Here is an 11,686-nt window from a genome sequence, read left to right as displayed (position 1 = left end):
ACAGAGACACACACAGACACAGAGACACACACAGACACACACACACACACACAGACACACACACACAACATGCGAGCAGCTGCAGTTCATATTCATGTCATACTGAATGCTGAAAGTCTTGGGTCAGGTGTGTTTACCTGCGTTGCTGCTTCCTCTGTAAGATTATAGTTCAGCCTCAGATTTATTCACTCTAATATATTATATATAAATATATATATATAAATAATATATTATATATATTATAGTAACAGTGAAAGCTGCTTTTCAAAATCACAAAATACCCAAACTGATCCAAGTTCCTACAGTCTTCATGTGGACTCCATTTCTACGCTTTAAGCCCTTTCCTATAATTATGGAGGACCGAAGCTGCCAAAACAACATAAATTAGTCTATAAATACTTTAATATGCCGTTAAATGCACTAAACATGATGTTAAAAATAAATGTAGGCATTCATTAATTTATAAAATATATTTATTTTTCTTTTTACATTTCTGCTTCATTATGCAAATTAGGTGTATGTCATTCAAATTCATATTGGTTGACATCAGAGCGACTGTGAGTCTCTCAGCTTTACTTATTGTTAGCGGTTAGCTACTTTAGCTGCTAACTACTGCTGAACATAGCTGCCGTTTGCTGGTTAGCTACCACACTAGTAGGTCCGAGCTTCCTGTCAGAGGGCAGAGTCAGATATTTTCAAGGTTAGCTGCCGGGCTAATTGAGCTATCTCGTTAAATCTGAGCCACATAATAACACAATTTAATTTAAAGGGCGACTGATCGAACAAGCTGCATTATTAACCCATTTTTAACTGAAAAAAAACAGTTTTAAGTTAAGATTTGTATCTTTCAAGGAAGTAAAAACGTGTTAATGCTCTTTAATGAGCTCAGACTCTCTGACGGTGACACAGTCATTGTGCGACGATAACGCGTTTACAGTTCGACACTCGGTTCTGTAATGAGGAACTGGGTTTTTATTAATTTTATTAAACAGTTTCCGTGACTGTGTGTTACCATGGTAACCGCGGATTATACTTGTTATCAGAAAATGAATTACAGTTTTCTCTCTATATGTGTGTGTGTTATCTAAAATGAGGTTCCTCTGAACAGACAGAGGACAGAAAACACTGCTGCTGTTATTCTCTCTTCATTTCCTCCTTCACCTCCTCCTGCCCTCCTGTTCTTTCTTTCTTTTGTTCTTTTCTTTTCCTTTCGTCCATTATTTCCCTCTTTGTTTCTCTTTTTCATCCTATTTCTTTTCTTTTCTAATATTTATTCCTCGTTTCTCCACCTTAATTTTGTCCTTTTCTCTTTCTCTCCCTGTCTCTTATATTTCTTTCTTTCTTTTATTTTTTTCTAATTTTGTTCTTCCTTTGTGTTTTATTTTTTTCTTTAGTTCTTATTTCTCTACCTTCCTTGTTGTTCTTTCTCTCCTTTCTCTTCTTTCTTTGGTCTTCCTTGCATCCTTTTTGTCTTTTCCTCTAGGCATTTTACTCACTTAGTTGTATAATTTTTATTTGTAAGGTTGAAAATATAAAAACACCCAATATAACGTAAAACTTTAATTCATTAGAAACTTTTATCTAACTTACAAAACTAAGTTAAAATATAATTAAAAATATTTAAAATATTCTTCAGTTTACGTTTTAAATTGAGTATGTTTCTTAAAATATTAGATGCAATCTGTGTTTTTTTAAAGTAAAATGACAAGTAAATGACAATAAGTGCAGCTTATACTCATGGCTGACACTCACTGCTGCCCCTAGTGGTCGGGAAGATTAACAACAGGATAAATTTGTCCCACAGTAACACTGAAACTAAATAACGGCAGCATTAACGAGAGAATTAACACAGAAATTAGTAACTAATTACTTTTATATGCAGTAATTTGTTAGGAAATTCAGTTAAATTGTTACCATCCTCTCTCTTTTGTGGGTTATAAACTCGCCTACTTTGCCGGAGACAAACGACAGATTCATGTTGCTTTCGGAGTAAACCAACTCTCTTTTTCCTCTCGTTTCCATTCACATAACGACAAAGTACTTCTTCTACTTCTCTCTCATTCTCTCTCTCTATCGTCTCTTTAGCTCATTTCTCTCTCTGTCACATCCTTTCCGAGTCCCATTAATCTCCACACAAACACACAGCGTAAACTCACAGTGTGTATCCACGCCGAGATTTCCCATGATGCCGTGGGAAAAACAGTAGAGTCATTCATCACTGAGGATGAAGTTTAGAGAGATGTCAGACACACACACTCACGGAGACCTCTAGAGGTTGCTGGTTTGAATCCTGACACAGTCTTTCTCTCCTTCCCCCCAAAGTTAAATAATGAAAACGCTCTGCCAGCAGCAATTTGTCCTGATGTATTTGGGAGAAGTGGGTCACCTGATCGTTCACATTGTTTCCATGGCAACAGGCTGCCATCATCAGCACCGTGTGAGAGAGTGTAAGGAGAAATTATCTAGCTAGTTCAGCGAACAATTGATGTAGATTAGTTTGCTAGTGGACTAGTGCTTTGCTCTGTGATTAAACGCTGTACCTAGTTAAAAAATAACCTAGATTAGCTAGATAGTTAGCGAGAATTAAGCTAACATTTAGCTAGTATAAGTATTGGATTGAAACAGACTGAATCACACACAAGGTTAACCATTTTAATATCGTCCAATCAGAAAACACAGGAAACCACAGCAGTGCAAACAGGAAGTGGGATTAAACTCTGCTCTGCAACTTCCTGTTTCCGTCACATTTTGGTCCCACGTCGTCGTCGTCGTCATCGTCATCGTCATCGTCACCATCATCATGATCATAATCATCAATAACACCTTTTTACATCCACTTCAACATCATCAAATTCCATATTTTAATTTTAAATATTTGTATGTTTTACAGTGTTTATTGTACATGGGGCATATGTGTTGTGTGCTTTGTCTGTGAATCAAGTTTCCCTGACGGGACAATTCGGGTTGAAAATGCATTGAATAATTAGCATAATAATTATAATAATACTAATTAGCTTTTTCACATCAACAGTTACTGACTTGATCGTCCTCATCGTCCTCAGTCTTGATCATAATCATAATAACTTTAATTATCATAATTTTAATCATCGTGACTGGCACAGCAGTCATCATGGCCACCAGTGCTGCTGTTATCTTCATCATCATCATCACACACACACACACCCACCCACCCACACACACACACACACACACGCACATTACTGGACACACAGTGTAAAGAAGCAGGCAGGCCCATTAATTCATATATGGCTCAATTATCAAACATCAAAGCCGGATCTAACAGAAGGGGAATAACTTCAACAGGATCAACCCACCAGACTTTTAAAAAGTTCATTATTATTCATTTTAAGTCCTTTTCTCCAAGTTGGTCTACCACAAAAAAATCGTACAGGTGTATTTTTCCAGTGTTTCCTGTGTCCAGCTCATTGTTTCCACACTCTGAGGGGGGGGAAGCAGACATCCATGACAATGTAAAATCTGTCTTTACACTGTACAATCCAGGCTGCTTGAAAATCATTTTCTCCGTCAACAAGGATCTGTCGCACCCAAGACTTAAACCTGTCAAACTGTGGAGTGAACAGTCAGTAGGGCTGTAAATACTACTATGATGTCCGTATCACACCACAGAGGTCAAGCTGCAGTTTTCATCTTGACATTAAAAATCCATCACAAGCAAAGTTGTCCACCAAACTCTTTCGCTGTAAATCCACATCACACCACAGAATCCATCATGCTGCAGAATCTGTCATGCTGTAAATTCCTCCACTGTGTCCGAATCTTGTCACACGAGCTGTAAAAGTTCACCGATTATGAGCCTTGAGTCTGTCATTTTCCCTTATGCAGTTATTATAGTCCCATTTTAAAAGCAGCATCATCTGCATATAATGACACTCAGATAGTTCTTAATTGTCTCGTCGGCCATTTCCTTGCCCCCGATTTCACTACCCACTCGTTTATTCGTAAATCTGGGGACAGAAAAAAGGGGTTTAATTGAAAAGCTAACCATTGATTGGCTAAAAAAAGAAACAAAAATCCCTCCGTCCAGCAGCTTGAGGCCGATTCATCCAACAACTTTCTGGTTTTGTGCTTTGTGAAACCACCAATGTGTTCAGATTTGGTCAGTTTTAATCTCCGTGGTTGCAGTCAGTCACCAGTCCCCCCTGACTCTTTACTTAGTTATTGTCAGGTTTTTTTTTACAAGGTCACTAAATAAGGAGCAAGCTCATTGGCTGATAGATTTAATTAGGGTTGAGTTTAGGGCAAAAAATTTAAACATAAGCCGTGTCAAAAATCGTTCCTTGTTTTAGTTTAGTGTTGTTTACTTTCTGCCACTAGTGTCTGAATTTGTAAATGTGTGACGTATGTACTTTGTTGTAGTTTTGGCTACAGATTCCATTATGTAAGGCTTTGTCTATGCTGATGGGTCAGTGTAGTTTGTGGCCAACAGATTTTTGTAAGTAGTTTTTTTTATTACCATTTTTATATTCAAAACAAAAAACAAATTTAAAATGAGTTGTTTTCCGTTCTTTGTTCCTTTACCTATAAATGGTAGTTGGCAAACAGTTCGTTTGGCCTCAAAGTACACTGACCGTAAGAACAGATGCATTAATTTGATATGAAACCATGTCAGCTGTGACCGTGTTCGGTAGTTTTCCGCTATCTTAGTTTACTACAAAATAAAATTAAAAAGAGTGAATAAAGGAGTTTCTAACACAGCAAAGTCTGACATTCAAAAATGAGGAAGAACCGGACCTACACTTCGTAATTTATGGACTTGTGTTGTTTTTCTGAATCAACAACAGATTACTAGGAATAAAATACCAGTTAGAAGAAACAACTCTTGTCTCTTGTCTTGATTTGGTCGATTTTTATGGCTCGTAAACCATCAAATGTACCTAAATGTCCTTCAAAGGGAGTTATTATGTTGTATTTCAATAATCATTAGATTTTTCCAGGTAAAAACATTCAAATTTATTGATGGCACAGAATACAGAGTTATATATATATATATATTTCTCATGTGGGAGATTGGAAAATGGAAACTGGTACTTTCACATCTTTGTGTTTTGTTTGTCGATCCAACTTCTACACAATATCTATAATGTCAGATCCTCAGTCTCCGTTTCCACCTTTTATGTGAGTAAAAAAACCACTTTTTTCTGGCCTCGTTAGTTTGTTTAACGCTGTTTAAAATGTTGTCCAGCTCCACTGGTTCAAACACAAAAAAAACCCAGACCACAACGTTGCTGCTTTTTAGTGGAGAATTATTCGCTGTTCTCTGTGGTTTAGAGTAAAATTTAAAAAAGAAAAAAAGTTATAATGAGCTTTTATATTCAAAGTACATTTCTAAAGCAAAAGCCCCAGCAAAGCCTCCCAAACCCGCTGATATTTTCCAAACTGCTGTAGTTTTTGATCCTTAAAAAAACCCCACAAACACACAAAGCTGCTGTTTTTTCAAATTCAAGCTGAAGCGGTTTGAATGTTGTGGCGAACTAATGAGTTTGAATGAGTCCTCTGAGTGCTGTGATCAGAGGACACAAAGTACATGTAGTGTTAATTACAGCTCTGTTCAATGATCGACATGCAGCCGACTGCTGGGAAATCTGCCTTTTACTGTCAGCTGGTTTAATGTAGCGAACAGAGGAGGGTCCGATTTAAACTGTTCTGGGTTAGTGAGGAATTTGGATTGGCTCTGAAGGGAGGAGGGGGCTGAAAACACGAGATTCATCTTTAGCCAGCCAATCAAAATACAGAAAACTACAGATATGAATCTTCATCATGTAAGAGATTGTGCTTGTTCCTTTAAAAGCGATACATTTCAGTATTTTATTTTGGAAAGCTCAATGCCAGTGTCACCTGACCAAACATTTAACATTTTAACGTAAGGTCACATCACAACACATATTGTACTTCTAACTTTCAGTATATCACGTATGTTAGAAGGGTTCCACAAAGTTTTAATTACGCATTGATAAAAGTATTAAAAGTTGGTTGTTTTGTAGTTTACAGAAAACGTCCTGGAAACATAGTTTTTGGTTTTTAATTCAATAAGCAACCGTACCAACCGTTAGCTACTGCTGTAGTATCTAATTTTTGCCAAATTCAAGAATTTTCTTATCATAATTTCAATGCATTGTTTCGAGGCTAGCTGCTATAGCTAGCAATGGCTGAATCAGTGACAACTAGCTAGCAGGTTTAGTCACATAAATTGTACTTTTTCACAGCGCAGAAACCAGTTTAACCACACAAATAATCCATCTGAAATAAAAAGTTTGAAAACAATTTTTTGTAAAAGCAAAACCAGTAGAGAAACCAGCTTAACAACCAGTCAAGTCAGTCTTTCTCTCTCATTCAGTAACTATTTTCAATTCTCTCTGACTGCATCTGTGAGCTAGCAGTGTGTTAGCGTTAGCTCAGCAGTCAGTTTGCCGTCGCCTCGCTCCAGATAGCTCGTGCAGCGTTAGCCGAGGCCGGGGTTCGGAGGTTTGCGCAGCCACTGATAGAACTGCCGCCGGTGAAGGCGGTGCCAGCGCACGTTGCCCTCAACGATCTCCAGCGCCCGCGGCAACGCAGGCCCCGCCCCCACGCCACTGGACTGGATGAACTCCTTTAACTGAAGAGAGAAAGGGACGGAGGAAGGGGAAATAATGGAGGGTAGAAGGAGTTGAGTAGAAAGGGAAAAGTACAAATGGTGAGAAGATATGAAGAAAAGGAGATGATAGAAAAGTAATGAGATTATTAGAAACCCCTCTGTGAAGATAAGAAAGAAATATTGCAACCCCAAGAGGCTAAAAAGTTCATTACATCCCACAATATGATGGGAATGGGGTCGAAATGTTTCTATAAATGGCCCTGGTGCACAGATTATGGTGGGAACAGGCCACACCATACTAGGAAAACATAATGCTTTGTTTTGATAGTCCGACTGTATTTGTAGATGTTTAACATATTCTTTTTATATTTGTTTAATATAATATTCTGTGTTTCTGTGTTAAGTACCATTGAAGGATATCATTTACAGAGAGAAAACTGAAATAGGAATACACAACACATGGTGTCCACATACTTTTGGCCATATAGTAGATCTTATTCTAGCTCAAAGTGCAGCCATGTGCATCAAAAACGAAAGGTTTCTTGATGTTTTCCGTAGAAGGAGACTTTCCCTTCTTGATGGCAGTTAAACAGAAACTTTCTTTTTTAAAATGCCGGTAATTATAGGTAAAATTTCCGGCATGAAAGTCGAGGTATCAAAGTAAAACTTTGTCTTAAAGGATGGTAATTAAATGAACAGTTTCCCAGGCGAGAAAGGTGAGGTATTAAAGAGAAACCTTTTCGGAAGAGAAACTTTGTTCAAGGAAGATAATTAATTTGATTTTTCTTTTTTCTTTTTAAGTTAAGGACTGAAGATGAAACTTAAGAGTTGTTCAGAGTTTGACGGATTCACTGGAGCGCAGGAGAAAATCCATCCCTTCAACTCGCTTTAACACAGCAGATATTGTTAACACTGCTCTCCTTCACTTCCCTCTTTCTCTTCCTGCTTTCTCTTCCATCCTACTCTCTACTTTTTAAAACTCTCCTTCCCTCTGTGACTCACCGATTTTTAAAATTTGCTCAGTGGGCGGAAGCAGACTTTTCTCTCAAAAACATTTTCAGGAAAATAAAAGGCACATCATTCTTTTCATTTGAGGCAGTTTTTTGTATTAAGGGGTCCCATTTTTTGATTCTGTTCAGAGGCTTCACAGACACTAAAGCCCACGCTGAGGCCACTTTTTGTTACCATACCAACAGGAGTGGTAAAGACCTCAAACAAAATGGTTTCATTACAAAAAAAGGAAAGAAATGAAGAGACAGATTTCTATTCAAAAACGCCCACAACCCTTTATGTTTGTAGAAAATGTGAGGTTGTGAACATTGGATTCAAAAGAAACTTCTGCTTACATTTTATTTCTGATTTTTTTCTCCTTTTGGTAAAACATCTTTTCATGACAACCACTTTATTACATAAAATATAAATATACGTGTGTGTAATACATGTGGCGACAGAGTTTCTGTTGACTATAGGTATTTTTCTGGAGGAATAATCAATGGCATAATTAATCTGAAGGACATATACAGTCTAAATATAATACTGATCTGCTGATTGTTTTGACCTACACAAACAAACAAGACCATCAGCAAGAAGATGGGCTATTTGGGACAGATTCCCCTTAAAAAAAATGAAACAAGGCGGTGGAAACACTACTGCTTTCGTCCACAGGGGCGCCAGAATCAATAGAAAATTAAAAGTCCCCTTGTTGCTGCTTTAAATTTCATTTAATTTCTGTCAGAAAACATCAGAGAGATTTGGGGATATGAGCAATTAAAAGATCTGTGGTTGTGGAGTTGCTGCGTAAAAGGACAGCTGTTTCGGTTGAAGGCTTTGTAGTGATCATGTTCTAAATTATCGCTTTAATATTTATAAAGTTAAGTGCATTCTTTTTGTAGAACATGTAGTAAAAGAAGTCAGCCAACAGAAGGAAGAAGATTTAACACAACAAAATCTAGAGGAGTAACGGTACCTATATTTTGCTTTGGTGCGCTCCATGAACACAACAATAAATACATTTTAGATCCACTGTACGGGAGCAGTACGGCTTCAAAATATATATTCAAGTATAGGTCTAGCAGATTCATACACTTTAATGCAGAAATATCACATATTATATCTTTAAAATAACTACTTTGTTACGTTTAGGTAACCTTTACGGTCATGGTTAAAAGAAGAATCCCAGTCAGTCGCAGTCTGATGTTTTTCTTGTTATAAAGTGTGACTACCCTGATTGGATGGTGTTTTTTCATCACCTGAGCTTGATAAAAGCCTGCAGCACGATAATAGACGGACCTTATTGTGTCGAATGAATGTGTGATAGTATTATTTCTTTCTTTTTACCATTATATCTGTGAAGTTAGTTAGAGTTAAAGTGTGTAAATTGGCCCCTCAGATTCACTGCAGGGCCTCAATAATGTGTGTGTGTGTGTGTGTTTACCTCATTGAGTTCTCTGTCAGTGTTCAGGAACTCGGTGACTCCGCCGATGAGCTTTGAATTCATAAACAGCGCTTCACCATAACTGAGCAGAGACAGCGAGAGACACAGTTAATGTTTCGGTTTGCCCATTTTTGTTTTTCTTCACACTTCAACAGTTAAGATCAACGTGGACTCACCGCGCGTTCAGGATGTCCCACTTTTCTCTGAAGTACTTCCAGGCGAGGTTTCGACCCTGCGGGTTTCTACCCACGTGGATGATGACGTCGATCACATCCTGCTCCGGGACCAGGTCAGAGGTCAAAGACAGGTTCAGTAACCTGGGAGACACAGAGACACATCTCTGTAACCATGGCAGCTGGTCTATCTTTAAATATATAAAGATTCCATTTTTCTTTTTTAGCATACTAACAAACATCAATATGCTTTTGTTTATAACATGATACAACATTAGCTTGTGGATCTAATTTTAGCATGATTTCAGTATTTTATAGTTAGCATGCTAAAATATGAACCTGTGAATCACATTAGAGTAAAATGTTAGAATGTTTCATAGCGCGCTGAAACATAAGCCTGTACGCATTGAAATGCTTAGGCATACAGACATCAATGAGCTTCATTAACATTACAAAACATTAACTTGCGTATCTTATTTAGCAATTTCTGTATTTTAAAATCCATAACAAAGTTAGCATGCTACACTATGTTATAGTTACAATAGCAAAGTAGTAATATAATCTAAAATGTAAAAGGTTAAGGATTATTAGCCTGCTAAAATATAAGGATTCGGTCTTAAATAACTAACGTTTATTAGCATGCAACAATAGCACGTAGGTAATATTTTAGCCCAACATGCCAGGACCAGTTAATCAAAAATGTAAAATTAAACATTAGTGCAAAGATATTTTTAATTTCCAGGTGTGTATTGTCTTCAGAAAGCCGTTGTATCCAGCTGCCAAGCACACAGACACAGGCTGAGTGTTTATGAAAGGGAGCCCTGCCTGAGGGTGTATCCGTCAAACCACTCCTCTGAAATCGAGACAACACTTAAATGAGCCACAGTAATCTGATTACTCCCTGATTTGCAGAGATTGAGGGGATTTGGGGGGGGGGGGCGGCGATCATACGTACGTTTGTTTGCAGGATCCTGGTAATTTGAAACGCGTAAACACAATAATCTGAGTTTCTGAAGTGTTTTGTTTTAGATGATTTAGATGGTGAGAAAATAAGAGAGTTTCACAGAAAAGACGGATGTTCATTCATCCAACACTGTGATCAAACCTTCATCTTCCTTTACTTTCTGTTTTCATTTCTCTGTATTTTTCTCTGTGTGTGTGCAGGTGTGTGTGTGCTGTGTGTAGCTGTTTTTTGTAGCTTGGGTCTTTCCATGTAAAACCCAAATCAAGTTTTCTCTCTCTTTTCCCACAATCCTCTGTGCTGAAACCATTTCCTTTGACATCAGTGTGTCGTTCTGGTGTGTTTTGTGCGATTATCAATGGTTTGTGTGTTGTGTGTGGTGTTGCGGATAGCTGCGTATCCGAACATGCAGTACTAACCACGTCTGATGCAGAACGTTTACGTGTGGCTGAAATCAAGTCTGCACACACACACACACACACACACACACACACACAGGGGGACATCGCTCACTCGTACAGTTTTCGAGTGTGTGTGTCGAGCAGAGAAGAAGATCCATCACGTCGCTATTTTTCTCCAGGCGAGAGATAGCAGCGCAGTTACTCACTGATGAAATACGCACCACACACACCACACACACACACAGTTACACAGAAGGCCATTTATGTACATGTACGGCCTCGGGCGCATTTTTCTCTGCACCTTGTATTCAATTTGCAGTCTGTTTCTCTTTCAGTGCGCCATGAAAATCAACTTGCTGCAGTAAAAATCCATTGCAGTCAGCATTTAGTCACCTTAAGTTTTTTGGTCAAACTTTTTGTTATTATCATATATGTCCTCCTTTAAAGGGACAGTTCACTCCAAAAATCAAAAATACATATTTTACCCCTTTTAAAATTGATTTAGCTAAAAAATAAAACCCCTTTATAAAGAGGTACAATCCAGCTCTGCGCCATCAGTGTTTGATTTAGTAAGAAAAACATTTAAATGCTTCATTTCAAATGTTTAGAACGATTAAATTCACAATGCAAAAGGCATTGAAGTTGCATTGAATTGCGTCTTTTTGGAGTTGCACCTCCAGTTTAGTGAGAAAATTACTGTATCTTGATATCTGTACTCGGGATGGGCGGGGCTTAAATTTGATGCATATATATATATATATAGATAGTGGATCAGAAGCTTTCTATATTTGTTGGAAAACTATTTACAGAACAGCCTCAGAACTATTTTTTCATCACAGGAGTAAGAGAAAGTAAATAAAAGTTGGATATTGACACATTTTACACACATTTGAAAACCTCAACAGCAACGTCTCTTTCCAGAAATCATGACACGGTTACTCAAGATAACCTACACCTGAACATGAATGGCGCTCTTCTCGGCTCTTAGCTAGCTCATCTAGCACCGCTGAGATAGCTAAAGTAGCAATAGGAAAACGGAAGGTAGAATATCTCCAAAACTCAGCAGCTCACACCAAAGCAATCTAGATAGATAAACGGCACTAT

At 37.8% G+C, this 11,686-nt stretch overlaps 1 protein-coding gene across 1 annotated transcript in view; it reads right to left on the bottom strand.

The window, feature by feature from the left end:
* Positions 1-4,250: 4,250 nt before the first annotated feature.
* LOC118336577 (thyrotropin-releasing hormone-degrading ectoenzyme-like) overlaps positions 4,251-11,686 on the bottom strand; it is a 169,430-nt gene continuing 161,994 nt past the window's right edge. Inside the window, exons 18-20 of the mRNA XM_035673251.1 lie at positions 9,224-9,364; positions 9,048-9,129; positions 4,251-6,634 (exon numbers count right to left, since the gene is read on the bottom strand). Of these exons, the coding sequence (XP_035529144.1) occupies positions 6,482-6,634; positions 9,048-9,129; positions 9,224-9,364 (376 nt within the window). The 3' untranslated portion in view covers positions 4,251-6,481. The remainder of the gene's footprint in view (positions 6,635-9,047; positions 9,130-9,223; positions 9,365-11,686) is intronic.

This window comes from Morone saxatilis, unplaced genomic scaffold, assembly GCF_004916995.1.
Source record: "Morone saxatilis isolate NCDOM2014 unplaced genomic scaffold, NCSU_SB_2.0 Contig10, whole genome shotgun sequence".
Taxonomy (NCBI): Eukaryota; Metazoa; Chordata; class Actinopteri; family Moronidae; genus Morone; species Morone saxatilis.
Note: the sequence above shows the minus strand (reverse complement) of the source record. Positions and strands in the feature narration are given on the sequence as shown.